At 50.1% G+C, this 27,532-nt stretch overlaps 1 protein-coding gene across 1 annotated transcript; it reads right to left on the bottom strand.

The window, feature by feature from the left end:
- Positions 1-25,163, bottom strand: LOC127196111 (lethal(3)malignant brain tumor-like protein 4). The gene is made up of 5 exons (XM_051153689.1): positions 25,123-25,163; positions 21,240-21,448; positions 14,905-15,077; positions 7,564-7,626; positions 1-367 (listed from the first exon to the last, which is right to left on the bottom strand). The coding sequence occupies exons 1-5, from the start codon at positions 25,161-25,163 to the stop codon at positions 200-202; spliced, it is 654 nt and encodes a 217-aa protein (XP_051009646.1). The 3' UTR covers positions 1-199.
- Positions 25,164-27,532: the final 2,369 nt, after the last annotated feature.

The following is a 27,532-nucleotide window of genomic DNA, read 5'->3' as shown; positions in this document are numbered from 1 at the left end:
AGGACGTCACTCGAACGCACACTCAGACCTAACTAAGCACCTGAGTCATTGACACTTGATCATGTACCAAACTCCAGCATATGCCTAAACCAGACACGGTTATGAGTGTGGCCATGGGGACACTAAGTTCAAATGGATGACTGCCAACCTTGTTGCAGAAAGCACAAGTCCTGGAGTTGGTGGGTGTCCAGGAGCATGGTTATCTCCTGGCTTCTCTGCCTGAGGCAACATCATCCTCAGTGACATCCTGGGAGCTCCTGAACATCAGGATGGAGTTGTAAATCTTCAGTGCTGGGCCCAGCTTGATCCTCATCACTTTCACGATGTCTGTCTGGGTGAGGAGCAGGAAGGCTTTGCCATCGATCTGCTGTAAGGAAGCAAACAATCACAGATATGAGTAGCCCGCACCAGAGCCTTGTTACCCACCGGTAGCAGTTCTGGGGTTTGGAGAGTGACACTGAATCCACACGGCCTTGTGGGAGGTGTCCCCCACGTGACTCATGTCAGATCAACTCCACTGTTGTCATGGAACACAGACGTGGAATGAAATTAGAAGGTTCTCAGTTTATTAAATACAAGCTCAATGTATTAATTTGCCTAAGCACAAACTTCTGTTGTTACATTTCAACATTTTTTTTTTTTTTTTTTTTTTTTGGCCCAAATGTACCCAGAGCTTTAAAAGTGCCACCAACTTAACCTCTGGAGAGTAAGGCACCATGTAGAGGCTCTGTCTGGTGTTTCTGTAGCCGTGGAGGCTGGAGACAGGACAATGTAGCAACAGAAGGGAGTAAAGTGCAGCTTAGTCTTAGGGTGGGACAGTATACGACAGACTCCCCGCAAACACGTTCCAATGTAACAGTCCACGATCTGTGAGACTTCACAAATTGGTAAGAAGAACTACATATTATGACAATAGAGATCTTCTAATTTTTAAAAATAAATCTGTATAAACACATATGTGAAATATTAGAAACCTTGGGCCAACTATATGGCTCAGTGGGTAAAAGCAGTTGCTGCTAAGCCTGATGGCCTGAGTTCAACCCCTGGAACTCATGGTAGAAGGACAGAATTGACCCCTGACATTGCCCTCTGACCTCTTGATGTATGCCGCAGCATGTGTTCACATTGGCACACGTACAACTGGTGCTATAAAGTAATAGCAAAATATTAGAAAATTTTATCCCCAATACCAATAAAAGTTATCTATGGCTATCAGACTAAGGATTTGTTTCAAGTTTACCTTTTTGGAGTGTCTGGTAATTTCAAGTTTCTTTCTATAAAAAAAATTATCATAAACAAAAAATAGCTATTTCATTTATTAAGTTTTAAATGTGCTTGGAAATGATACCTGAATGAATTTTGGCTCCAGTCTAATGTAGGGAGTGATAGATGCATTAGCAGCCTTCACTGTAGTAGTGATAGATGCATGTGGCACTTACATCTAATGTGGGGAGTGATAGATGCATTAGCAGCCTTCACTGTAGTAGCTATGTGCGTGTGGCACTTACATCTAATGTGGGGAGTGACGGGTGCAATAACAGCCTTGCCTGAGGTAGCTATATGCGCACGGCACTTGCGTCCACACATATCACATCAGCACACTGCATACTTTGACTATGCTCAGTCCTCATTTGGCAGCTAAGTGTCTTTACGTTAGGAAAGCATGTATCTATATAAAGCGTGACAGCTTTCCTGAGCCACATGATCATGTGGACTGTTAGTCCCCCGCTCCTTGGAGGCCTAGGGAGCCCAGAGCTTGACACTGCCACTTGGGGGTCCTGTCCCCATATGATAGATACTTATGTGGTTCCCTGGCTCAACTGACTCTTGGCTCCAGAACTGGAGACTGGAATGGAAATTTCCATGGCGATCCCTTCTGTGAACCCACACTGTGTATGCAATCCCACTCAAATCTGACAGCCTCGGAGTGGTGGTGATGCCTTTGTTGGAAGGAATAACCAACCGGGACTCTTGGGTAGGTTTTCAACTCTTAAAAAAGCTCAGAAAACTTTGCATGATATATTGTCTGATGAAGACACATGAACCTTGAGGTAAAGGTCCTATGCTCCGAGGCAGGGAGGGGCATCAAACCTTCTTCATATCCTGATCTAGGTTTAGCACCAGCATTTTCAGGCACAAATCACCAGCCAAATAGTGTCCTAAGAGGAAGACAGTGATGGTGACAATAACAGCTACCACTTACGGAGGTACAGAAATCTGCTATAATCTATTGTCAGTGTTTTACTCTCCTGATGACCCTGTAAAGCAGATGAGGAACTCTGGATTGTTAGGCTTGAAGACATGCCGCATGTCACATAGAGGCAGTGCCTAATGGGCCTAGAGCAGTTGCCCTCCTCTGTAGTGTTTTCTTAACTATGACCCCACTGGCTGGTGTACTTTAAAGATCATGTTCCATACGTCTGAATTCAAACAGGCACTCCATGTTCTATATTCCTTAGCACATACGTTTTCTGGAGCACTGAAGAATGACAGGGAGAACTCCCCCATCATCTGAGAGGGAAGTCTGTGGCACTGCCCCTTTCCCACTTGCCTGGCCTTCTGTAGGATGGCCTCTAAGGTAAGCCACCTCTGCAGAGAGTAGTTAGGGGATACAGGACAACTGTAAGAAGCTCAGTGAAGTCATGTGATAAACAGTCAGTCATTGTTTGCCTTATGACCTACAGCAGTCCCATCTGGGACTGCAGATGCTAGCTTTTGAAAAATGCTAAGCAATTGAGACCATTCCCACCCACAAGGAGGCAGGAAGTAGCAGTGCCACAGGAGGAATGCTGGAGCAGCAGTGCCACAGGAGAATGCTAGAGCAGCAGTGCCACAGGAGGACGCTGGAGCAGCAGTGCCACAGGAGAACGCTGGAGCAGCAGTGCCACAGAAGGCTAGAGCAGCAGTGCCACAGGAGGATGCTAGAGCAGCAGTGCCACAGGAGGATGCTGGAGCAGCAGTGCCACAGGAGGATGCTGGAGCAGCAGTGCCACAGGAGGACGCTAGAGCAGCAGTGCCACAGGAGGATGCTAGAGCAGCAGTGCCACAGGAGGATGCTGGAGCAGCAGTGCCACAGGAGGATGCTGGAGCAGCAGTGCCACAGGAGGATGCTGGAGCAGCAGTGCCACAGGAGGACGCTGGAACAGCAGTGCTACAGGAGGATGCTGGAACAGCAGTGCCACGGGAGGATGCTGGAGCAGCAGTGCCACAGGAGGATTCTAGAGCAGCAGTGCCACAGGAGGATGCTGGAGCAGCAGTGCCACAGGAAGATGCTGGAGCAGCAGTGCCACAGGAGGATGCTGGAGCAGCAATGCCACAGGAGGACACTGCAGCAGCAGTGTCACAGGACGATGTTAGAGCAGCAGTGCCACAGGAAGATGCTGGAGCAGCAGTGCCACAGGAGGACACTGGAGCAGCAGTGCCACAGGAGAAGGCTAGAGCAGCAGTACCACAGGAGGATGCTGGAGCAACAGTGCCACAGGAGGACGTCAGAGCAGCAGTTCCACAGGAGGACACTGGAGCAGCAGTGCCACAGGAGAAGGCTAGAGCAGCAGTACCACAGGAGGATGCTGGAGCAGCAGTGCCACAGGAGGATGCTAGAGCAGCAGTGCACAGGAGACGCTGGAGCAGCAGTGCCACAGAAGATGCTGGAGCAGCAGTGCCACAGGAGGATGCTGGAGCAGCAGTGCCACAGGAGGATGCTGGAGCAGCAGTGCCACAGAAAGATGCTGGAGCAGCAGTGCCACAGGAGGATGCTGGAGCAGCAGTGCCACAGGAGGACGCTGGAGCAGCAGTGCCACAGAAAGATGCTGGAGCAGCAGTGCCACAGGAGGATGCTGGAGCAGCAGTGCCACAGGGAGGACGCTTGGAGCAGCAGTGCCACAGGAGGACACTGCAGCAGCAGTGTCACAGGAGGATGCTAGAACAGCAGTGCCACGGGAGGATGCTGGAGCAGCAGTGCCACAGGAGGACACTGGAGCAGCAGTACCACAGGAGAAGGCTAGAGCAGCAGTACCACAGGAGGATGCTGGAGCAGCAGTGCCACAGGAGGATGCTGGAGCAGCAATGCCACAGGAGGACACTGCAGCAGCAGTGTCACAGGACGATGTTAGAGCAGCAGTGCCACAGGAAGATGCTGGAGCAGCAGTGCCACAGGAGGACACTGGAGCAGCAGTGCCACAGGAGAAGGCTAGAGGAGCAGTACCACAGGAGGATGGTGGAGCAGCAGTGCCACAGGAGGACGTCAGAGTAGTAGTTCCACAGGAGGACACTGGAGCAGCAGTGCCACAGGAGAAGGCTAGAGCAGCAGTACCACAGGAGGATGCTGGAGCAACAGTGCCACAGGAGGACGTCAGAGCAGCAGTTCCACAGGAGGACACTGGAGCAGCAGTGCCACAGGAGAAGGCTAGAGCAGCAGTACCACAGGAGGATGCTGGAGCAGCAGTGCCAAGGATGCTAGAGCAGCAGTGCCACAGGAGGACGCTGGAGCAGCAGTGCCACAGAAAGATGCTGGAGCAGCAGTGCCACAGGAGGATGCTGGAGCAGCAGTGCCACAGGAGGACGCTGGAGCAGCAGTGCCACAGAAAGATGCTGGAGCAGCAGTGCCACAGGAGGATGCTGGAGCAGCAGTGCCACAGGAGGACGCTGGAGCAGCAGTGCCACAGGAGGATGCTGGAGCAGCAGTGCCACAGGAGGATGCTGGAGCAGCAGTGCCACAGGAGGACGCTGGAGCAGCAGTGCCACAGGAGGATGCTGGAGCAGCAGTGCCACAGGAGGATGCTGGAGCAGCAGTGCCACAGGAGGACGCTAGAGCACGCAGTGCCACAGGAAGATGCTGGAGCAGCAGGCCACAGGAGGATGCTGGAGCAGCAGTGCCACAGGAGGACGCTGAAACAGCAGTGCTACAGGAGGATGCTGGAACAGCAGTGCCACGGGAGGATGCTGGAGGAGCAGTGCCACAGGAGGATGCTGGAGCAGCAGTGCCACGGGAAGATGCTGGAGCAGCAGTGCCACAGGAGGATGCTGGAGCAGCAATGCCACAGGAGGACACTGCAGCAGCAGTGTCACAAGACGATGTTAGAGCAGCAGTGCCACAGGAAGATGCTGGAGCAGCAGTGCCACAGGAGGACACTGGAGCAGCAGTGCCACAGGAGAAGGCTAGAGCAGCAGTACCACAGGAGGATGCTGGAGCAACAGTGCCACAGGAGGACGTCAGAGTAGCAGTTCCATAGGAGGACACTGGAGCAGCAGTGCCACAGGAGAAGGCTAGAGCAGCAGTACCACAGGAGGATGCTGGAGCAGCAGTGCCACAGGAGGATGCTAGAGCAGCAGTGCCACCGGAGGATGCTGAAGCAGCAGTGCCACAGAAGATGCTGGAGCAGCAGTGCCACAGGAGGATGCTGGAGCAGCAGTGCCACAGGAGACGCTGGAGCAGCAGTGCCACAGAAAGATGCTGGAGCAGCAGTGCCACAGGAGGATGCTGGAGCAGCAGTGCCACAGGAGGACGCTGGAGCAGCAGTGCCACAGGAGGATGCTGGAGCAGCAGTGCCACAGGAGGATGCTGGAGCAGCAGTGCCACAGGAGGACGCTGGAGCAGCAGTGCCACAGGAGGATGCTGGAGCAGCAGTGCCACAGGAGGATGCTGGAGCAGCAGTGCCACAGGAGGACGCTAGAGCAGCAGTGCCACAGGAAGATGCTGGAGCAGCAGTGCCACAGGAGGATGCTGGAGCAGCAGTGCCACAGGAGGACGCTGAAACAGCAGTGCTACAGGAGGATGCTGGAACAGCAGTGCCACGGGAGGATGCTGGAGGAGCAGTGCCACAGGAGGATGCTGGAGCAGCAGTGCCACGGGAAGATGCTGGAGCAGCAGTGCCACAGGAGGATGCTGGAGCAGCAATGCCACAGGAGGACACTGCAGCAGCAGTGTCACAGGACGATGTTAGAGCAGCAGTGCCACAGGAAGATGCTGGAGCAGCAGTTCCACAGGAGGACACTGGAGCAGCAGTGCCACAGGAGAAGGCTAGAGCAGCAGTACCACAGGAGGATGGTGGAGCAGCAGTGCCACAGGAGGACGTCAGAGTAGCAGTTCCACAGGAGGACACTGGAGCAGCAGTGCCACAGGAGAAGGCTAGAGCAGCAGTACCACAGGAGGATGCTGGAGCAACAGTGCCACAGGAGGACGTCAGAGCAGCAGTTCCACAGGAGGACACTGGAGCAGCAGTGCCACAGGAGAAGGCTAGAGCAGCAGTACCACAGGAGGATGCTGGAGCAGCAGTGCCACAGGAGGATGCTAGAGCAGCAGTGCCACAGGAGGACGCTGGAGCAGCAGTGCCACAGAAAGATGCTGGAGCAGCAGTGCCACAGGAGGATGCTGGAGCAGCAGTGCCACAGGAGGATGCTGGAGCAGCAGTGCCACAGGAGGACGCTGGAGCAGCAGTGCCACAGAAGGATGCTGGAGCAGCAGTGCCACAGGAGGATGCTGGAGCAGCAGTGCCACAGGAGGACGCTGGAGCAGCAGTGCCACAGGAGGACACTGCAGCAGCAGTGTCACAGGAGGATGCTAGAACAGCAGTGCCACAGGAGGATGCTGGAGCAGCAGTGCCACAGGAGGACACTGGAGCAGCAGTACCACAGGAGGATGCTGGAGCAGCAGTGCCACAGGAAGATGCTGGAGCAGCAGTGTCACAGGAGGATGCTAGAGCAGCAGTGCCACAGGAGGACACTGGAGCAGCAGTGCCACAGAAGGCTGGAGCAGCAGTGCCACAGGAGGATGCTGGAGCAGCAGTGCCACAGGAGGACGCTGGAGCAGCAGTGTCACAGGAGGATGCTAGAGCAGCAGTGCCACAGGAGGACACTGGAGCAGCAGTGCCACAGAAGGCTAGAGCAGCAGTGCCACAGGAGGATGCTGGAGCAGCAGTGCCACAGGAGGACGCTGGAGCAGCAGTGCCACAGAAGGCTAGAGCAGCAGTGTCACAGGAGGATGCTGGAGCAGCAGTGCCACAGGAGGACACTGGAGCAGCAGTGCCACAGAAGGCTAGAGCAGCAGTGCCACAGGAGGATGGTGGAGCAGCAGTGCCACAGGAGGACGCTGGAGCAGCAGTGCCACAGGAAGATGCTGGAGCAGCAGGACCACAGGAGGACACTGGAGCAGCAGTGTCACAGGAGGATGCTAGAGCAGCAGTGCCACAGGAGGATGCTGGAGCATCTCACGTCTACTATGATGCAGGTGGAGGTGGTGACATGGGCTAATCTTACTCTCACTCTAGGGCAGAAGAGTCATCCCTTTCCCCGAGGTTGCTGAAATCCACCAATGTGAAGCCCTCATAATGCCCAGTGGCACCAGTTATCTCATCCCATGACACAGTCTGAGCGGAGCACCCAGCATCTTGTGGCAGCAGCACTAAGGGTAAGAAGACCCAAGCCCAGGCTGCACTGCTGGGCTCTTCTGAGGTCACTTTCTCTTGCTCTTCTGTCCAGCTGCTCTCATTTAAACTCAAACAGATGGAAATAATGTGCTCCTGGGCCCATGAGTACAGAAACATATCTAATTTTTCCATTTATTACCTCCTTCTGGAAGCTCTTGGCATGTTCTTCACAGCCCAGAAGAGACTGTACAAACCCGGCCACCTACAACACAGGATGAAAAGCTGCATTAAAAACATGCACCTGAAATAATTTGAGGTTGAAGTGACTCAACCTGTGAATAAAATACACCCCAAGTCCTAAACACTTGGGATTTAAATAGTAGCTATCAAATAACATTACCATTGCTACCTTCCTTTTCTTTCTTTTTCTTTCTTTCTTTTTCTTTTCTTTCTTTCTTTCTTTCTTTCTTTCTTTCTTTCTTTCTTTCTTTCTTTCTTTCTTTCTCTCTCTCATTAGATATGTCCCAGACCCAGTGTTTTTCCATCCTTTTGTCACCCAGCTGGTCTCTACAGGGTAGGCTGGTAAGGGGACAGTGATGACCAACATCTGTTTGTATGGGGCTCTGGCACTGGAAAAGCATCCTGCATCTGGTCCTTCTAATCATGTGGGAATGGCAGCCTTGGAAAGTAGTCATCACAGGGCCATCAAGACGTGAGGAACATCTTGCTGCAGGGACTTAAAAATAGCAAATTCCTCCTTTAGGCATCACTGGGGCTTGGAGCACCTCACTTGGTACCTGGCAGCCATGCACACTCCACACCTCTGTGCCAAACTAGATTCCCACATAAATGATGATAACATTGAAGCTCGGAGATCCTTAGTGACTTAATAGACCTACTCAGTCAGTTAGGGGCGGAAACCTGGGAATTCAGGTTCCTGTTCCTACCTATTCCCAAGCTCTGAGTTCTGGGATTCACTCCCTTTAACTTGACTTTCCCTTCTTTTCATAACTCATTACCTACACACACACACACACACACACACACACACACACACACACACACACACACACACACACACACACACACACACATTTCCTTATAGTAAGAGAGCTTGATGACCTGACTTCCGGTGCAGATAGCCGCTCAGTGTTCCCAATACTGCCTGCTTAGAAAAGATGAAGTGTAGACTCTGGATAAGTGCATCTCGGTGACTTGGTGCTTTCACAGATATAGGGGGGCTGTGCATGGCTGGTCTGTGGCCTCAGGCTGGGGTTGGAGTATGTGGAATCTTGGGGTTAAGGCCTTAGGTGGACTGGCTTGTTTCCCCTTTCAACCTCCTGGTGGTGAACCTATTTTCTCCATGAGATGAGGAAGATCTGGAGGCAACTGAGGAGATCAGGTCCTTAAACCAACAGGCTGCACCTTCCTAGTGCCTTGAGAGCATGTACTCCAAGACTCCCAGGAAATCTGAGGACTCTGTTCCCCAAGGGGCAAAACTGGACACCAAGAGTTGAGATGACTGTCCTCAGGGCTCAGAACATGTGCGTGATGTCTCCTTTACTCACCTCGGCATTTCAAGTCTAGCTCAGCGGAGTTAATCTATGATTATTCTTCTAGCATGGAAGGGAGGATATAATTAATTTTAGCAAACTTCCCTACACAGCCATCACGCAGCGATACACAGACATCGCCCTGTGGGAGGATGCCAGTGAAAGAGTGACCGGACTAGACTTTGTTCAACACGGCAGCTAGGATGGTCCATTGAAAGCCTCGTGCTCCCATAGGGCAGAGGCAGTTCTGTCAGTCTGCAGAATTTTTATTAGTGAATAGCAAACACAGAACATACGTTGGGTGTCTGCGGGGGGCAGATGAAAGTCACTTTGATAGGAAGCTGGGGTGAGTGACGGCATTCTGAAGGGGGCTGCTGTGGGTCCAGAGCCCAGGGCTTTGACAGGTCGAGTACTTCCCCAGGCTGCTTTTTCTGTCTGAGAATATCCTCCATGACTCTGTATGACGGCTTTGTGATAGCCACACCTCTGAACAGGACTGAACTGTTGTTGAGTCTAAGGCTCCGTTCACAGAAAGGAGAAAGGAGTGTCAAGTGAGGCACAACCTGCCCATCACTATAAGACACAAAGTCTCACGTGTGGCCCTCCACAGGAGAGGTCCAAAGGCTTTGGCATGGAAAGACCTCAGCTCAGCAAACTCAGGAAAGATCCGAAAGGAGAGGCTCCATCCGTATACTCAGTATTTCCTGGGATTAACGTTCTTGACAGAGGTGGAGATTTCCAAGGAGCAGCCCAGAAACAGGACAAGAGTGAGCAGCACTGAGGAGTCTGAGGAGCAGAAGGCAAATGGGGGAAAGTGAGGTGCTGTAGTCTCTGGGACGGATTTTGTGCCTCTAAGTGGCAGACGGCAGGGAGTCTGAAGTCTAGCTTCTCAGCTTGGCCACACACAACCATCTCCTGTGGAGCTTACAGCCTGACTGAAACATGGGCTCAGGGCCAGAGATTTCAAATGAATGGCCCTGGACTGGGTCCAAGTACTGGGCATTTTATTTTCAGAGCTCAGAAATGCTGCTACTGTGAGGTGAGGGCTGGGACCACAAGGCAAGGGAGAGCTAGAAAGGTGAGACTTTAGTGTCAGCCTGGACTCCTCAGGCCACCTTGAGCAGCTACGGGATCACCGGCAGCCTACGGGGCAGCGTGAAGGTCACGAGAGCCGGGAGGCTGAGGGAGAAGCTGTGCAGAGGTCAAATCCTGAGCACTGGGCTGCGCAGGGATGGAGAAGGGAAGCCACTAACTCCTTGGTCCTTGGCGTCCACCATGTTTCTGTAGAGTGCTTCTATACACTGTGGGGCCCTTGCTCATATCCCTGACCTCTGCTCCCTAGCTGTGAATGGCAATACTGCCTTCTAGCTGTGACATCCAAAAAGATGTTTCCATAGCTTGTCAAAGGCCCCCGGGGATAGGCCCACTGCTGGAAGGATCTCTCAGCATCATGGGAGAAAAAAAGAGAAAAGGTTGACCTAAGGTTTGTTTCACCTCACTGGAAATCAGTGCGTGGAAGGCGCGTCGGTCATAGGGGCAGTGGGCTCCCATGACATGCTGAAGTTGTTGGCTAAGACATGGTCTCTTACTCCTGTGCCAAGATCTTCTGCTCACTGCAAAAAGGTGCCAAGTTGCTCTGGACATTTGCATTTGTCACTGGGCCCCTCACTGACCAGCAATACAAGGACTTCCTCCTCTTCTTCAGCATAGTTAGCCAGGGGCTCCCCATGAACTGCAAGGGTCTCCCCATGAACCGCAAAGGTAAAAAACAGGCTTCTGAAGGGAGGTAGATAACCAGAGCATCAATGGCACAGAACATGTGCTGCCGAGCGGTGACATCGCCCGTTCCAATGCCACTAGCACGCTTTTCTGGGGCGTGGGCTCTTGACCTTAGCTCTTTGAATACAGCAGGGCCTCACTACCTATGTCAGATGCTCTGATTTTTTGAAAAGTCCCTATTCTTGTTTTTGATGGTAAAGACCCGTGCCACGAAACCTACCGAGGAAGAAGTCTTTGTCCAGGTCCCCAAAGTATCCGAAGGCCTCTTTCAATATTATTAGTGGATTCTTACTGTCCCTAAAAGTAAACTGAATGTTGAATTTTAACAGAAACCTCGTTTGGCTACAGAGTCTGCAAACATTAGGTGGTGAGATTTCACATACCGGAGGACAACACCGAAGAGCTGCCTTTTCATCCTCCCATTCAAAGACCCTTTCTCCTACGATTGTGTGGGGAAATGCAGACAGCTGCACTGTGTGCTCAGTGACCTCTCTGAAGGAAGAACCAGTTATAATGTGCTACACGGCCCTGCAAATGAGAGCATCTGCTCTTCAGGGTGACAAGTACCCCCATGGAGCCTTGTGCGGGACCCAGGCCACAGCTGGCTCCAGAGAACACCCATGCTGTGGGAAGATGTTCCATGGACATGTGCCCTTGGCTTTGATTCTGGGGTGCATCCCTGGTTTAGGGGCTGCTCTGTGGGCTTGTACTGTTGGTCATGGGTCTGGGGATCACCCTGGGTACAGGAACCGATAGGTGTCTGGTTTCCATGTTCTCAGGAGCACAGTGTCCTGTGTCCAGAACCCCAGCTTTGTTTTGGAAGGGCTCCGAGCAAATGAATTGCAGACAGCAGTTTGGGAAGACCGAGAAGGATGGCTCTGCCTGGGCTCCCCTACCAGCCTTCCGCTTGACTCAGCTCACGTCCCCCCATGACCTACTTTCCCTGGCCTCCTCTCTGGCACCCAGCATGCCTTTCTTCTGCAGTGGGCAGCTTCTCCCACCTCCCTCTCTTGTTGAGCCTGGGGATGTGATCTGGGTCGCACTGCCTGAAATTCCGCTGGGGACTGTTTCTGTTCTGACTCTATTTTCTTTTTTTTTTTTAAACAACAGAGTTTATTTGCTCCCCCCCCCCCCTGCATATTTTTGAAGGGCTCAATTGCAGAAGGCTGCTATGCTTAGCTTACAGTGCCCTGCATTTTTTTTTTTCAAAACACTGCCTCCTGTGTAAAGCCTGCTTTTAAAGTGGCTGCCATTTCTTATGGCTAATGAACATTCAGGGAGCACTTGGTTGAGAGTGGGACAATTTATATGTTGTACTTTAAGGAGCATTTTAGAATAGGGGAGGCGAAAGTATGAGCCAAACAAAACTGAGCTATGCCTGGGATGGTAAATGTACACTATAACCTGTGCATGTGTGACAAGACAATTCATTCACTCACTCAGTCACTCACTCACTCATTCACCACACAGACACTGGCCAAACATCTACTCAGAATAAAAAGATTTGCTATGAATATATACGTATGTATATGTGTGTGTGTATATATACAAAGGCCCCAGTGCCTCTTCCTGCAGCAAGAGGCTAAGAATGCCCACGCTCCACGGCACAGCCTTTAGGAACTGGGAATCACCTTCCTCACAGGTTGTTGCAGCGCTCTGGCCTTTTCACATCTTCTTAATTGCTCCCAATCTTAATGAGAGGGAGCGGTCAGTGCTCTTCGTCATCTCCAGCCTCTTGCCTTTACGTTCATGAAGTGTTAACCCTGAGCAGATCAGAGCCTCTTTCCCTGTCAGTCACCTGCCCACTGCTCATGTCCTGGTGGGGGCTTCCCCCCACATGCACTCTCCCTGAGAAGTAAGTAAGAGCATGCCCCCTCCATTATAGGAAACACTCAACTGTGCACAGATCACACAGACCTCCCGTCTGACTCTCCAGTCCCTGTTCTCAGCCCGGCACAGGCTACTTCTTAGTTAGGGTAATAACTCACAAGGTCCTGAAGGCTCGGGACGTGCCTCAGAACGCATGGTGGAAGCTGCACGTGTTCTTGACTCCTCGGAGGCTCTCCCTGGGCACTGTGCTTTCGGAAGGCACATGCCTCGTACCCTTGCTTACCACCTATTGCTACATCACCCCATGAGATCTCATCTCTAATTCTTCATGTCCCATTAGAAAGGCCCCATTCCGTCCCCCCTGTTGCTACACTGGTCAGCTTCCTGACAGCACCATCTTTTGTTCCCCCATTTCTTTCAGAGCCACTCCTTGGGCCTGCAGATCGCACATGCTATTATCCTAATTAAGTGCAAAGCTGCCTAGTCTCGAGACCCTGAAAGGAAGCACACTTGGCTCGCTTTCGCCTTTTGTCTTCATCTTTCCCGTCTTGTCTACTTTCAACATACTGGGTTTGATTTCAAAACAGCTGCTGTAGTGAGATGCATTGCACCACAGCATTCAGGCCGGACCCCCGCCATTTTGGGGGGGGGACGCGGCTGCCAGCTGCTGCCATGGGCGCTATCTTCCCCTCCTTGTTCCCCCTCTCTCTGCAGAAAATCACCCCACCTCCCTGAATCACCATGTTTAGAAAGAGACTCTCTGCCCAAGATTCGAGCAGCCCACATGTGCTGACCGTGCCTTGGCCATTCTGTCCAGATGGTTTTCATGCAGCCTCTCCCCTCAGTCCCAGGTTGGCCTCCTCTGTGCCCAGTGTGTGCACAGTGGGAAAATGCCACTGACTGTGTGGCCCTAATAAAGTCACTCAGCTTTTGGGTGCCTCAATTTCTTCATCTGTTAAATTGGTAAAGCAAGGTTTTATGCCTGGCAATCATTATCCCAATATACCCTGTTGGCCGTGTGAGGGGTCATGAGCTCAGGGTCCATTTGAGAGGCAGGAGCCAACTCCAGCCTTACTGTCCAACTGGAAGAACGTCAGATGACTAGCCCGGAAGCCAGTAAGGAACTGCTTGTCCGTTAGCACGCCCCTCATTCAGTGCCCCTTACGTATGATTTCTTCATACACACAGAAGGTTTTTAATTCAGTTGGCTTGGTCATAAACACACGTTGCAAAGTGACCCAAGTACTCTGGGGACAGTGTCCTGTTCTTCCATTGTCCCTTGTATGTTCTAGCCCATTGAGTTAACTCTCCCCTACTGTGATAATATGGACCCACAGGATGGATGGACAAGAGCTGGGTAGGTACATACAGCGTGCAGAGGGACAATGGCAGCTTCCCCTTTCTGGAGGAACCTGGGTAGAATGGAATCCCAGGATGCAAGGTGAGGTCTCTGGGGAGTATGGCACAGGTAGATGCTGCTGCAGAGCATGCAGGTCCACACAGCCTCAGTGGAACACTCTTAGAGAAGCTTAGCCCACACCAAGAGAAGGTGATGGGCGTAGGCTCTTGGTGGACAGTCCAGAGCTGACTTAGCTCCAGATGCAGCTCAAGCCTTGTCCTCAGAGAGGACCAGCATTTCCTAGGTTGAAAAAGTGTTATCTGAGGCCAGCCAATGCAGTGGTATCTTCATCAGTCAAACAATGTGCTCCTTTAAAATGAACACGTTAAGTAGGAGACACTGGCTCAACACTACAGCAAGCAACGGAGCTTAACTGATTCACACAGAAAAGCGATATCGTAAGGCATGATTACATTAAAAACCAACATTGTAAAATCTAACCTGACTCTCCACACTGTAAAACATCTTACCCATTGTTGTAACAATACGTCCACTAAAACTCAGCTGGAGGTTTCCTTGGTAATCTTGTAGCAAGGAGTAGAAAACCACCAAGGCCTACACTATCTGAGAAGGGGTGCGCACAGGACTGCCCGTGTCCGGCACGGCTGCAGAAGCGCTCTCCCAGAGAAGAGGATCCTTAGCACAAAACCTTACGCACTGTGCTTCTCCAACTGGAGCGGGGCTGTGCATTTGGAGGATGGGTTCCTTCGCTCTACTTAGCATGGGGGGCGGGGTAGGGAACAAGGCACAGGAGGTGCACTAAGGTAAGGTTGGGGTGGAGGGAGCAACACCCACCAGGCAGACAAGCGGGCTTTCCCAGTTTCTTCAAAGGCATGGCTGACTTCCTGCTCTGATATGAAGTTTAGGCTTTATGGAGAAGACGCCTATTATGAGATGTGTGGAGACATTTCCACAGACAGTAGAGAACCCCAGCAGCAGGCTGGTCTCACTCCAGTGTCCCCAGAATGGATCTTCTCACCTCATCCGCTGTCCATTGGGCCACTTGGCCGGCTTGGATGTCAGCCACCCCTGGAAGCAGCTTGTAATGCTGTTCCCTGCCTAGGGGGAGGTCTCGGAACGGGTGGGCAGACGTGGACGCCGTGGAGATTGGCTGGCGAGGCACCTCCTGCACTGGCACAGCTACTACTTGTTCTGCAGGGGAGAGGAGCATGCGGTGAGAGCACAGCACAGACAGACACTGCAGGTTGGTGTGTGAGATGCACACCTAAGCGATGCTGCTGAGAGAGTCCCCAGATGTAGCCTGTGCCACTTAACCGACTTAGACCAGGAAGCGTGTAAAACTCATTGCATAGGGTCAAGACGTGTCTGATTGTTAACTGAGTTCAAATATTCTCTGTGAGGTCCTGCTTGGTTGCATGCAAAGTGCTAGGTCATCCCCAACTTTTCTCTCCTTATACCAAGTGTCAGATGACCCACCGAGCCATGGGGTGTGTCAACACTGAGCAGATAGGCTGACCAAACCATCCAGGATGTATGTGTGTACACAGAAACCCATCAATCTCCTGGAAGCCATTTCCTAAACTAATAAAGACAGAATGAGCCCAGGCTCACACCTGCCTTGCTACATCCCCCTACAGTACTGAATAAAACACAGGAGTGTTCCCGTAAGGAGGTGTGCAACATCGGCTGATGCTGTAGCGTCTCAGCAATAAGTAGTGACCTCAGATGGAGCAACACAAGGGCAGGGCATGTGGGGAGCCTCAGCCAAGACGCAACATCTCAGCTCAGATGAGGGACAATGGCGGCAGCTTGTCTGAGACTGGCTGTTCTCACCACAGTGAGACCCCATCAAATCTGGAGGCTCTTCAGCCTCAAATTCATTTACACTTCCATACTAGTGTGTTTCTCCTTTCAAAATCGTAGTCAGGCCAGGTAGAACAGGCATGTAATCCTAGCATTAGGCCACAACTAGTGGCAGATGTATCATGTTTGGGACCAATACTGGCAATGTAGGGAGCTCCTGGCCCGGCTTGGGCTACATAGTAAGTCTCTCTCTCATACAACAAAACAAAGTGTCTTTACACTGGTGTTCTACTGCAATTGTTAAGGTGGAACTTGGCAGGGGTGGCCCCTTGGGGGCTGAGGAGGTCTAGTAGCTCAGTCAGTAAAACGACTGCTGTGCAGACATAAGGAACTGACTTTGACTTCCAGAACCCATGTAAAAGAGCGGGGAGTGGTGCCGGGTGCTTATAACTCAGTGTTGGGGACATGGGGGCAGGAGCTCACTGGAGCTCACTGCTCAGCCAACCTAGCACAACTGGTGAGTTCCTGGCAGAGATCACATCTTCAAGGAGGCAGACAGCGCTTGACGATGACACTTGAAGTTTTCTTAGCTTCGTGTATACACACACACACACACACACACATACACACACACACACACACACACACACGCACACACATATACATCCACACACGCACATGCACATACACACATGCGCACACACACTCATACACACACACACACACATACACACACATGCACACATATACATGCACACACACACACATACACACACATGCACACATATACATGCACACACACACACACACACACACACACTGAATGCAGCACATCAGCATGCATATGCACATATGTGAATAAACACACACAGACATATGAACACACACATACAACGTGCATCACATCAGCACACACGTACACATGCATATACACATTTCTACCTACACACACACACACACACACACACACACACACACACACATGCACACACATGAATATACACATAATACAGACAGAGGTCTGCTGACATGGCCTTTAATCTCCAAACGGACAAAGAGAAAAAACATTAAAAATGTCAGCACAGACCTCTGCCCCTGTAACGACATCCTTGAAGACATTTTCAGTACACATTAGCTAACTAAAACCCATGGAGACTTAGAGACTTTAGAAGGCAGGTCATAATGGAAATGTCACACACCTTCCGGAAGCCCCCTTTCCTAATGCAAGGGGCAGGTTAGGCAGAAGTAGCCGCACACCTGAGAGCTCGCTGTTGCTGTGGTTTCATGTTGTATGTTCCATTAAGAATCTGGAAAAGCATTATGCAAATATGTCCACCTCATAATTACAGGTTTTGGTGCAGGAGGCTGACCTGTACTTTACGTGGTCAGTCACGTACCTGTTTGAGTCAGGAAGGCTCTAAATGTTGAGCAAACCGTCCATCATCGGCCTCTTCTGCATAGTGCCGCTAGAGCAGGGAGCCTCGTGTTTACTAACGCTTGCTGTCTGCCCAGATAAGAAGGCAGCAGAATTGCAGGCTACTTCCTATTGCTTATGCTCCGGTTGCAACCAGCCGCAAATCCATCTCTAACTGCCGATTGTCCAAGCTGACCTTTTTAGTATGTAAACAGGTTATGTCCACTCATGCAGTTCCGCCAATGGTATGTTAGGATACAGGTTCCCACAAGGAGAACTCACACCTTGTTGGGAAGGCCAGTATGTTGACAAATGTGAGCATCCTTTAATGAAGTTGTCTGCTGGCAGAAGAGCATGAGAAAAAAAGGAAGCTCCCCAAGTTGCAGCACCGTGGCCCAGTGTGTAGTTGCAGCAATGCAGATGCCGCAGACCTGCCTGCAAAACCGAGCTAAAGCTCCATCTTTCAGATTAAGGCCAAAGCCGAAGACCAAACATTGGCTTTTTCCACCCTTCTGGAAGTTAGAATTAGGTTATTTTGATGAATAGACTGGACTTAAAAGTAAACAAAGATGTATAAGTGAATCTCATTACTCATCAACTGAGTAAATGAGCCAAGAACCACTTCCAATATACAGAAAGCTCTGAAAAGACAGAGTGAAGCTTACATTTTGAACATACAAAGAGACTGAGTTTTGGTGATTAGATTTTTGTGTTTCATATCTAAAAAGAAAAGGCACTTAAATGGAAAAGAATCTATGTGTTCCCAAGAAAGAACATTTTTGAACACCTCAGCTTTGGGAGGAGCTGTGTTTTGAAGTGTCGAGGCGGCTTACTCTCAGAAGCACACACCTAACATGTGGCTGATAGTGCCTGAACGGTACTTGGGGTTCTTAGCCCACTGAAGGTCACTGTCAGTTTGGCCCTAGACTCCAGAAAGTGGTGGATAGTAACTCCAATTAGCTTAGAAGAAAAGATGGCCTTGAGTTAAAAGGTAGAGCGTGCCAGCTCTGCATGGTGCACTTCATGTCAATAGAGAAGAGGCTTCACCAAGCCCAGGCACTCACCCAAAGAGCAGTGATGGAAGTTCCTGGAAGCTGTGGGAAGGATGTGAGATGCCGCAGGAGGTCTTGCCATGGTGGTGGGGAAAGATCTATGGCAACCCTGCTGGGTGTGCATTCCCTACCCACAGCCCAGCATTTCCCCTCAGACAGAGCTGTGTTTGCTGGTTTACACCCTCAAGCTCTGAGGGATGTTTGCCGGAATCAGTTACAAGCCAAACACAAATAACATTTCCCCCTCTCCTACTATCAATTTTGCATCATAATACGGAGTTTTAAATTTTTTTTTTTATCATTTTACTAATTCCTATGCATCCAGGTGTCTTATACCTAAAGCAGAGTAATATGAGAAGTTTAAAAATTTTTTTTATCGTTTTACTAATTCCTATGTATCCAGGTGTCTTATACCTAAAGCAGAGTAATAATGAGTTATAGCCCCTCTGATCTGTTGTGTTTAGAACAGCCCCATGTGCGTAATGAACTATCAGTACATGTCAGGCATCCCAGGGTTGTAATGAGGCATACGGGCTTTCCTGGCTTTAATAGTGAATATGGAGACAGATGGTATCCCGAAAGCCAGCCTGGCTAGGCTTTAATTCTCTGATACCCTCTCACATTCAGAGCCTCGAGGCCCATGTTTGGATCTCACACTTGTGTGATTCTGGGAACGAGGGTGTGGTAGTCCCCAGCATGCAACAAAACATGGCAGTAGCCGCTCTCAAGGTGGAATGGGACGTTTGTTCCCCCAGGCAAACTGAGTGGGTACAGTGCCACCATCTTGACACTGTTCAAACGTACTTGGCCTAGGGGTTTGGGGGAGTATGTGACCCTTGAACAGACTCTTAGAACTGGGGTGAGTAAATTCTGTGCACAAACAAACTTTTGAAAATTCACTTAAAATTTGCACACATTTTCAAGATGTGAACACATCGCTTTGAATTTTTCTTGAGCCCAATAGATACTCCCCCACCTCTCTCTCTCAGCACTTTACAGATCATAAGGCATGACTAGAAATATGAACAGTCATGTTGCATGTAACTGCACTTCTAGCATCAATGGGCCACACAGACCACCACGGTCACATAAAGAATACTGCGGAGCTGAAAAGTTCCTGCAGCCTACTATTTTTATTGTCCCTTTCATATGTCCAGTTAGTAAATACTTCTGTACTCCCATTGCATAGAATAGTCTACAGGGTTTACACGTACAGCCTAGAGCACACCAGGCTATACATTTTAGACATATAGAGACTAGCTCACCTAGGAAAGCGAGAGTATACTCTGTGGTGGCGCGCAATGACAAGATCACTGACCCATGCAATTTGCAGAACTTATCTGTCATCGGTCAGCACACAAATGCACTGTCCTCCCTCCTCAACTCCAAGGCAGCTGACCATTCTATCTGCAGGCACTCTGCGCATTTGCCATGAAGACAGCATGGAGGTTCCTTTGCCTGCTTCGTTCAAGGGCTCCGGTGTCCCAGCTGTTCCCACCTGTCCCGGCTGGCAGGGGAGGTCTGGGCTGCCTCCTAATTTCACAGCCCCATGCAGCAGCCACTCCTACGGGTTCCCCGAGAAGAGAAGGCAAGGAAATTCGGCCTGCAAAAGCAGCCTCCTGTGGGAGGTCTCAACACTCTAATTAATCAGAGACTGAAACACGTGTAAGCATGGCTTTGCTCCTGACACCAGCATATAAGAGCCAAGAGTCAAAACTACCTCTGCATTTAGGATATAGTCCCCTTCAGAAAGTGGAGGACATAACCCCAGCAGACTCAATCACTGCCACTTGTGGAAAAATATTGGGAAAAATGTAAATTTCCCTTTCTTTTTAAAGTTGGTATTCATAGTTTTGGCTCATGTTTTTGTTTTAAAGACGTGTTGAATGATTTTGTAAAAGACACTCACAGATCTGGACCACTCTCAAGGTTCTGAGGCTAACCCGTTCTGCTCCACATCTCATCTTGGGACCCAAATAGGCCCTGGACCAGAGAGATGAGAGGCTTGGTTGGCTCTTCAGAACCAGGTTGAGGAAAGCATCTACCAAAGGAGGCTGAGGCACTGGCCTGTCCTACAGAGGCAGCAGCTTTCACCCTGGGAGGGACACAGTCTCAGAAATCTGCAACCAAGTGTCAGAGGGGGCTTTTATGCCCAAGAATCTCAAGGGATGGCCAGATTGGCTAGGTGTGGGTGGTGTGTGACATTGGGGACTGCCTTCCCAGAGGCTTTGCAGGCTTGTGACATGGAGCACACCATGTCTTATTCCCAACGCCACAGATTGCTTTTCTTAAAAAAAAAAAAAAAAAAAAATACAGTCTAAGGACTTTAATTCATCTGAAAATAACATGAAAGTAGGTCCCTGGTTCCCTCCCAGGCCCTGTCGCTTACCCCGCCCACTTCTGCTGTATCCCTACAAGAGGATGAGAAATCCTGTATGGAAATGCTCTTTAAAAATATGGCTGTTTCTTCACAAAAGCTTCACACAACAAAACTGAAGGGACTGAGTCATAAGCGGTAAGCGAGTCTGCATGACTGGGCCTCAAGCTATTTTTAACCCACTAAAAACAGAGACCCATTTCACAAGGAGCCTTCTCTTCAATGAAAGCAGGAGCAATTCTAGCATGGTCTATGCTCCACAAAGAGGAGATTAAAAAAAAAATTAAAGTTGCAATGGGTCCTGAAACTCAATTATAGGCATCCACCATCCACCATGAAATCTGTGACAGCCGCTGGCCCAGCCCAGTCTCTCACACTGGCTGAGAGTTGCTCTTTGTGGTACCACAGTTCCTTGGGGACTGCCGCTAAAGGGAAGGCGGCATGCTGGACTGGCCCTCTGAAGACTGCCCATGTCTCAAATTTGCTGGCCCATCGCGTCTGAGTTCTTGCATTTTTCTCTTCCACTTCTTTACCTGTTTTTGCTCCTCAGCACAAAGCACAAAACAGACCAAGAAAAACACAAACACAATCCACAAGGCACCCGTCATGCTTGTGTGGGATTTGGAACTGGCAAGCTCGGCCGTTAGTGGAGCGGGCACTCAGCTCAAGCTGTTTCTCAGATGCCCATTGTAGCGACTCATGCACACCTGTGTTCTGTTCCTCATACACGCCTATGTTCCGTTCCCCATACACGCCTGTGTTCCGTTCCCCATACACGCCTGTGTTCCGTTCCTCAGCCCTTGCCTGTGTAGGACTCAGACACTGCTGTCTGCTGGGGGCAGTGCCTTGAGATAGCAGCTGCCAGGCATACCTCATCCCAAGTTGCTTCACTGTAGCTGAATCTGTGTAAATGTGACTGATGAAGGATGGAAAGTCTATGGGGTTTTACAGGCTCTCCTCTGGACTACCAAGAGACCCAGAAGCCGGGGCCTGCCTGCCCTGGTAGCCAGGAGACACATGGAGCAAGTTTTGATATGTGCTGTGGTATGTCTTGGATTTTGATGACATAGTATTAAAAAGAACGCGAATATGTAAGCTCTTAAGAAATGATATTTTGGTTACATTGATTTAAATAAAATATGCTGCTAAAATTAATTTGATTTATTTCTTTAAACATGGCCACTGCAACTATTGCTCTTTCTTCTTCTTCTTCTTCTTCTTCTTCTTCTTCTTCTTCTTCTTCTTCTTCTTCTTATTATTATTATTATTATTATTATTATTATTATTATTATTAATGGGATGGCCCATGTCTGGTGAGAGCTGAAACATGGATTCTGTTGAGATCAGGTTTGGCTAAGGAGAAAAACAGAAGTAACATTCTTCTTGCTGTGCCCAGGTCAATGGGCTTGAGGTGGCCCGTGTCCACCCAGCCCCAGCTGCAAAAGTGGCAGAAGACATGAAAACCCGAGGCTACGGACAGCCCAGAGGAGGGGAGATGCTGGAGACAGACTGTCAGAGTTCTTGCCATGGCTGCAAGACTGAGCGAAGCATTTCTCTGGCACACAGTGAGTAGTGACTTTGGGATTAATGGCGTGTTGGCTGAATGGATACACAGTTTAAGAAAGTAGCATTTTTTTTCACTAACGACAAAAAAATGTGGCTTTGAAAACTGGGTTAGGAGTCATTCAGATTTAGAGCGCTCCACCCCCAAACCACAAATAAGAGGGGCTGAGCAACTCTCCTGGCTTCCATCCACTCTAGGCCTGATTACTGGAAAGGTGGTCTCTGGTTGTGCCTCCATTTCCCAGCATTCTTCTCCAGTCAGTCTGAAAGAGCTTAGCCGATGGGACACTCCAGCTTGCAGCTTTATAGCCGTGCTCCCACCTCAGTCTCTTGCTATGAGGGGAACGGGGTGCCCAGCTTTTCCTTGCCCCTTCTTGAAGGCTTCACTCCTCACTGAGCCCAGGGGACTGCCCACATTGCCTCCTGCAAGAGCCTCACAGCCACATCTCTGGAGAAGCATCTCTTGGGACAGGCATGTTCTCCGGCTGCCCAGGCTCTCCGTGTCTGAGCTCAGAGACCTTTGTGCGTAGGTGGGCCGTTCATCACAGTGTGCGCAGCACTACTGGCACTGTGTGGACTCTCCTGCTGGAGCCCAGTTTTTTCTCCCACTCATCTCCGTCTCTGAGCCAATTCTGGGGGAACGTAAGCCTGTTTTCTCTCAAACTGGCTGATGTGTGGGACACAGTCTTCCTGGCATCCCTTGCTTCCTCCTCACAAGCTCTTTCAAAGAGACTTACTGGCAAACTCTGGTAAATCCCGGCCGTAGGCAGTCACTCAAAGAGAGGAAGTGGTGCATCATGAGGGTCCAAGAGCAGCAGGTTAGGGCACTGGGCGTTCAGCATCAACTCTCCAGGGTAGAGTTCTAGTGGTTTCTATTGATTCTATTTCAGCAAATAACCTTTAAGGAGGTCCCTGATCCCAAGGTGTCTATCCCAAGGCTTTTGAGATGCAGAGGCCCGGGGTGGTGGTTCCAGCTCAGGCATCATTGCTCTGCAGTGTTTTCTTTGTCTTGCTACCTGCCCAGGTGGCACCCACAGGGCCCTGCCACCGGCTACCGCGCTTGGGCTCTGGTATCTCTTGGTGGAGTTTATGTTCAGGGCCACAGATCTACAGATGCAGGAAGCACACAACTTGCTCAGCCTCCCTGGGATGTGTGGGTCCCTCTAAGAAGCCACCGGGGAGGAGGATAACTATGTTAGGAGGGCCACTCTGCTTCCCTGACACCTAACAGATGTGGCGCAGACCTGTCACGGCGGCCACAGCCCAGGCCCTCGATACGCAATGGGATTGCTGGAGCTTCTGAGGAGCTCACTCTGTTGCAGAAGCCAAATGCGCTGGTGGGCCAGGCGCAGGCAGTGAATCTCCATTCTGTGGCCTCTCACTCACTAGAGCGCTCACTACTGAAAAGGCTAGGGATTGCTTCTGCTGTGAAATCCAGATCTCTCTTCAGTTCACTATTGGAGAAAAGGATATCCCTTCATCTTAATTTTCAAAGCAATGCAGAAGTCCACACTGACTTTTGGTGTTGGTCGTCCAACAAGACTTCGGTGCAACCCATTTTCTGACGGCCAAAGGCTGACCTTTCAGTTCAATATCTGCTTTTCACAGCTTGAGACATTATTAATTAACCTCTTGGATTGAGCAATGTGAACCAATTGCCCAGAATGAATTTGTGTATCTCCTGCAACACCGACCTCCGTGCACAGAGGCGAGAATGTAATTGAATAATGGCTGGTGCCACCTTGATCAGGGAACCAGAGTGGCCCTTCTTACGTAGCTGTTCTCCTCACTGTGAATTCTTAGTGGCATCCACATATCGGAGGGAGGAGGAGCAAGCTGTGCGCCTCCTGCATCTGTAAATCTGAACAGTTTTTATCATCTGACGCGTGGAAAGCAGTACTTTTGTGAAGTCTGGTAGGCTTGTGTCTTAGCCATGCAATGGCTACTGGGCAAAGTTGAGCCTCTTCTCACTGAGGTGTCTTCTGACCACGAGCCTCACATGCTCCTGTCTAAACGTGTGAGACTGGAGTAACAATCTGAGGGTGGGATGTTGGTCACATCTGACAGTGTCAGATTTTTTTTTCTCAAAATAGCCATATTCCAGGATTCTCCCAGGACCCATCCTGAGAAGTCTTTGAAGGACCTCTGAAAACACCGGGAAGAAGAGAGCCTGGCAGGTGAAATGAGGCGGCCTCCACCCTAACTGCTATGCCTGCCACGCTGGGGAGCATGGCCTTGACTCGCCCTTCTCGTCTGTCCCTGGCACAGAGAGCTGCCTTGCTCCTTGGCAGCAAGAACAGCACAGATGTTGATCCCCACATGGGGCCAAGGGCTCCTCTCATGGTCATGGTGATGCATTCCTAGACAGAAGAAGAGAAATCTGTCTGTGGTCCAAGTGGAAGGCACCTGTTTGCACAGGTGCAGGTGTTCCCTCTGCCTTGCCCAGAGCTCCTCCCCTCTGACAGTGGCGCTGGAAAGGGAGCTTCCTCACCTGGGTGTTTGGAAGCCGACATCATAACTTAATAAAAATGCAGAATAGTCCACACTAACTTTGCCCACACAAGGCTTCAGTGTAACATTTCTGACCCCAAAGCCTGTGTCTGGGGCACTGGGTGGGGGTGACTTGCTAAGCAGGGTACCCACTTGCGTGTATGCCAAACCTTCCTGTGATGCTCTGTTCAAAACTCAGGAATAATAAAGTTGTCGCCTTCTTTCACATTTCACTTTTGGGCAGATTCATGGAAGAAGGCATTTCCTGCCGCGTTATTTATGGAGGAATCCTGCTTATTTGTAGTGTTTTTTCTGCTTTGCAGAACTGCCAGACACACAGCTACACAAAGGAGGGCCTGCTCCTCCAGTGGCCTTGGCTTGTTGGTGCTGCATCCACCAGGACCAGCGAGGGTGATGCCGACAGCCCTGGCAACTGTAGCTGCCGCCCACCCCAATGCTGCACCTGAGCTTTTGATGAGACTTTTATTGCTTTCCAGGTTCCACATGCTGCCATGGGCTCGCCACCCACCCTCTCACCTCTCAGCCTTACTGCCTTCTGGGTTCCTCAGGCTGGTCATATCGTTTGCTAATTACAAAAGCAAGCTGTGAAGATCAGTAAATGTTAGAGGAGAAAATAAAGCTAAGACTGCTTTTCTAGGCAGAAGGAATTATATTTTTAAAATATCTTAAAGGCTTTAGCCTATCCTTTAGAAAATATTGGAATTATGGAAAAAAGCGAATTATGTAAGTTTTAAAGACATCTGACTTGCTCAGAACTGAAATTAAAAAAAATCATGCAAAAGAGTCTATGCACTTTGGCTTATGGTTCAAGCCTGTTCAGAAGCCCTACTTCAACCTCAGGAAGTTACTCTCTTCCGATTTCCCCTTCTAAATAAACAGCACCAGACGCCAACACGCACACATAATATGTCTGACCTTTTCCAATGTATCAGCATTCACAAAAACAGGGAACTTTAAATGTGTTCTATCTGAAAAAGTGAAAAGCCCCCAAAACCTAAAACATCTAAATCTTTACATGTTATAATCACATTTGACAGAGAAAAGGTGGTGGAGGTTTAGGAGAACCATGGGCCAGCCTCACACCCACCGCAACTTTTACCTAAGACTGGGGTCCAGCTGACAGAGACATTAACTCCATCCATCTGCATGTGAGAGTCTCAGACTTGACCCCACCCCACTTTTCTCGTCCTGGGTAGCATGGCCCAAGCTTTGCAGATCTTACTGCTCAGGCTGGCTGAGCAAGGCATACGCCCAGTGTTTTGTCTCTTCCTAATAACCCACTAGTATAGGTACTCAGAGTTTGCATAAAGTTCATATCTAATTAGAATTTCATGTGGAAGCACAGATCCCAGGGAACCACAAAAGCCATTCAAAGGACTGGACTCCATGACCCACAACAGGGATCCTAACAATGTCCCCGATAACTCCACAGCGTGCTCTTTGGATGAGCACTCTGAAGAGCGTGCTCGGATAATTTGCAATCAGGAGAAGGATGACCTTTTAACTTGAGTAGACTTACAGCATGTATTTATTAAAGGTTTTAGTTTTGCCCATCACACTATCTGAGAAAAAAAAAAGTGCCAGTGGGTATCTCAGCTCCAAGTACCATGTGCGAAGTGCGGAAGAGGAAGAGGAAGAGAATGGGCGGGGCCCACCAAGGGCTGCATACACTCCTATACCTGGGGAAGCTGAGGCAGGGGCATTATGAGCCCCATGCAGGCATCTGGGACAAGTATTGTCTACCTTACCTCCCACAGAATGGACACATTGTATTAGTAAACCCAACCACCAGCTCACACTTCTAGTAACTTCTTTATCTCACCATAGTTGCTGCCTCAGTGACAAGCAAAGGAAACTGAGGACAAGGGTTGAAGCTTTGGGCCCTCCGTGGAAAAATGAACATTTTCCCGGAGGCTTTCACTTCCACACATGACAGGGAGACAGAAAGCTGGTGAGGCAGCACCCAGGGAGCCTCGAGACACTCCTACCCGAAGGAAACATGGTGCCATAAATTAAAACCTTCAGCTGCCCACGTGATGGGGCTCCTCACTTGTAATGATACAGTGAGCTCGTTTCTCAAGCAAATGATACTTGTATTCAAACCCTGCTTTCCACTGCTGTTGAAAATAACTGCATTTGGAATCGGTAATTTTCTCTGCATGCTTACTCTCCCCGGGAAGATACCGTGGAAGTGGAGTCCCTAGGACGGAGTCTCATTTGAGGGAGGGCATACTGAGGGACCCCTTCATCACAGGCTGACCAGGTCTCTGTTGATGAATCATAAAACAAGGCAAGGTAGTAAGCACCAACACCTCAGGCGACATCAAGACTCTTAACTGTCAGCTCTCAAAGGCAAGCTGCTACTATTTATGTGTGTGTGGGGGGGGGGGCGGGAATTTAATAAAAACAGAGTTAGAGGGTGAAGGAATTTTATTAAATCTCCTGTTTGCAGAGGAGTGAGTCAGTGTGTTGCCATGACGCTTTCAAAGCCTGCTGGTGGTGATGGTGAAGACTTAGAACCATCCCTTGGAGCTCTTAGCAGTGCACTTGAAAGAGGCAGTACCGAAGAGAAGGCTGCAGAGTGACAGAAACTGGGGCGAGGAGGAAGATGCCCCTGAGATGCATGGAAACTCCCTCCTGCTTCCCAAATAACAGGGGCGGGGGATACCTAGGGAATAAAGAAGTCCCCCATCTTCAGTCTGATACAAAAGAGTGTGCATTTCCCAATTGTATCCAACCCTGGGATAGTAGGACCACCTGAAATGTTTTTAAATGCCACAGGACTCCCTGGAGCAGGACTTTTAGGGTGGCCCTGTGCTGTGGGAGCCTAGTACTAAGTGCTAGCCCTCCTGGGTCTGTGACTACATCACTCTGCTGGCCAACGCTTCTCTTTGGAGGTTTCCTCTTGTTCCAGATGAAAGGTTAT

This window comes from Acomys russatus, chromosome 12 (genome assembly GCF_903995435.1).
Source record: "Acomys russatus chromosome 12, mAcoRus1.1, whole genome shotgun sequence".
Classification (NCBI taxonomy): Eukaryota; Metazoa; Chordata; class Mammalia; order Rodentia; family Muridae; genus Acomys; species Acomys russatus.
The sequence above is the reverse complement of the archived record's forward strand: the minus strand, read 5'-3'. Positions and strand labels throughout refer to the sequence as shown.

Bases quoted from the DNA above. Each gene is read 5' to 3' on its own strand.
- LOC127196111 (XM_051153689.1), bottom strand. From the start codon at position 25,163: ATGACCAGCCTGAGGAACCCAGAAGGCAGTAAGGCTGAGAG. The intron at 7,627-14,904 runs GTGAGAAGATCC...CCTGTGTTGTAG, and splicing joins CCCAATGGACAGCGGATGAG to GTGGCCGGGTTTGTACAGTC. The intron at 368-7,563 runs GTAATAAATGGA...GCTTCCTTACAG, and splicing joins CCAAGAGCTTCCAGAAGGAG to CAGATCGATGGCAAAGCCTT.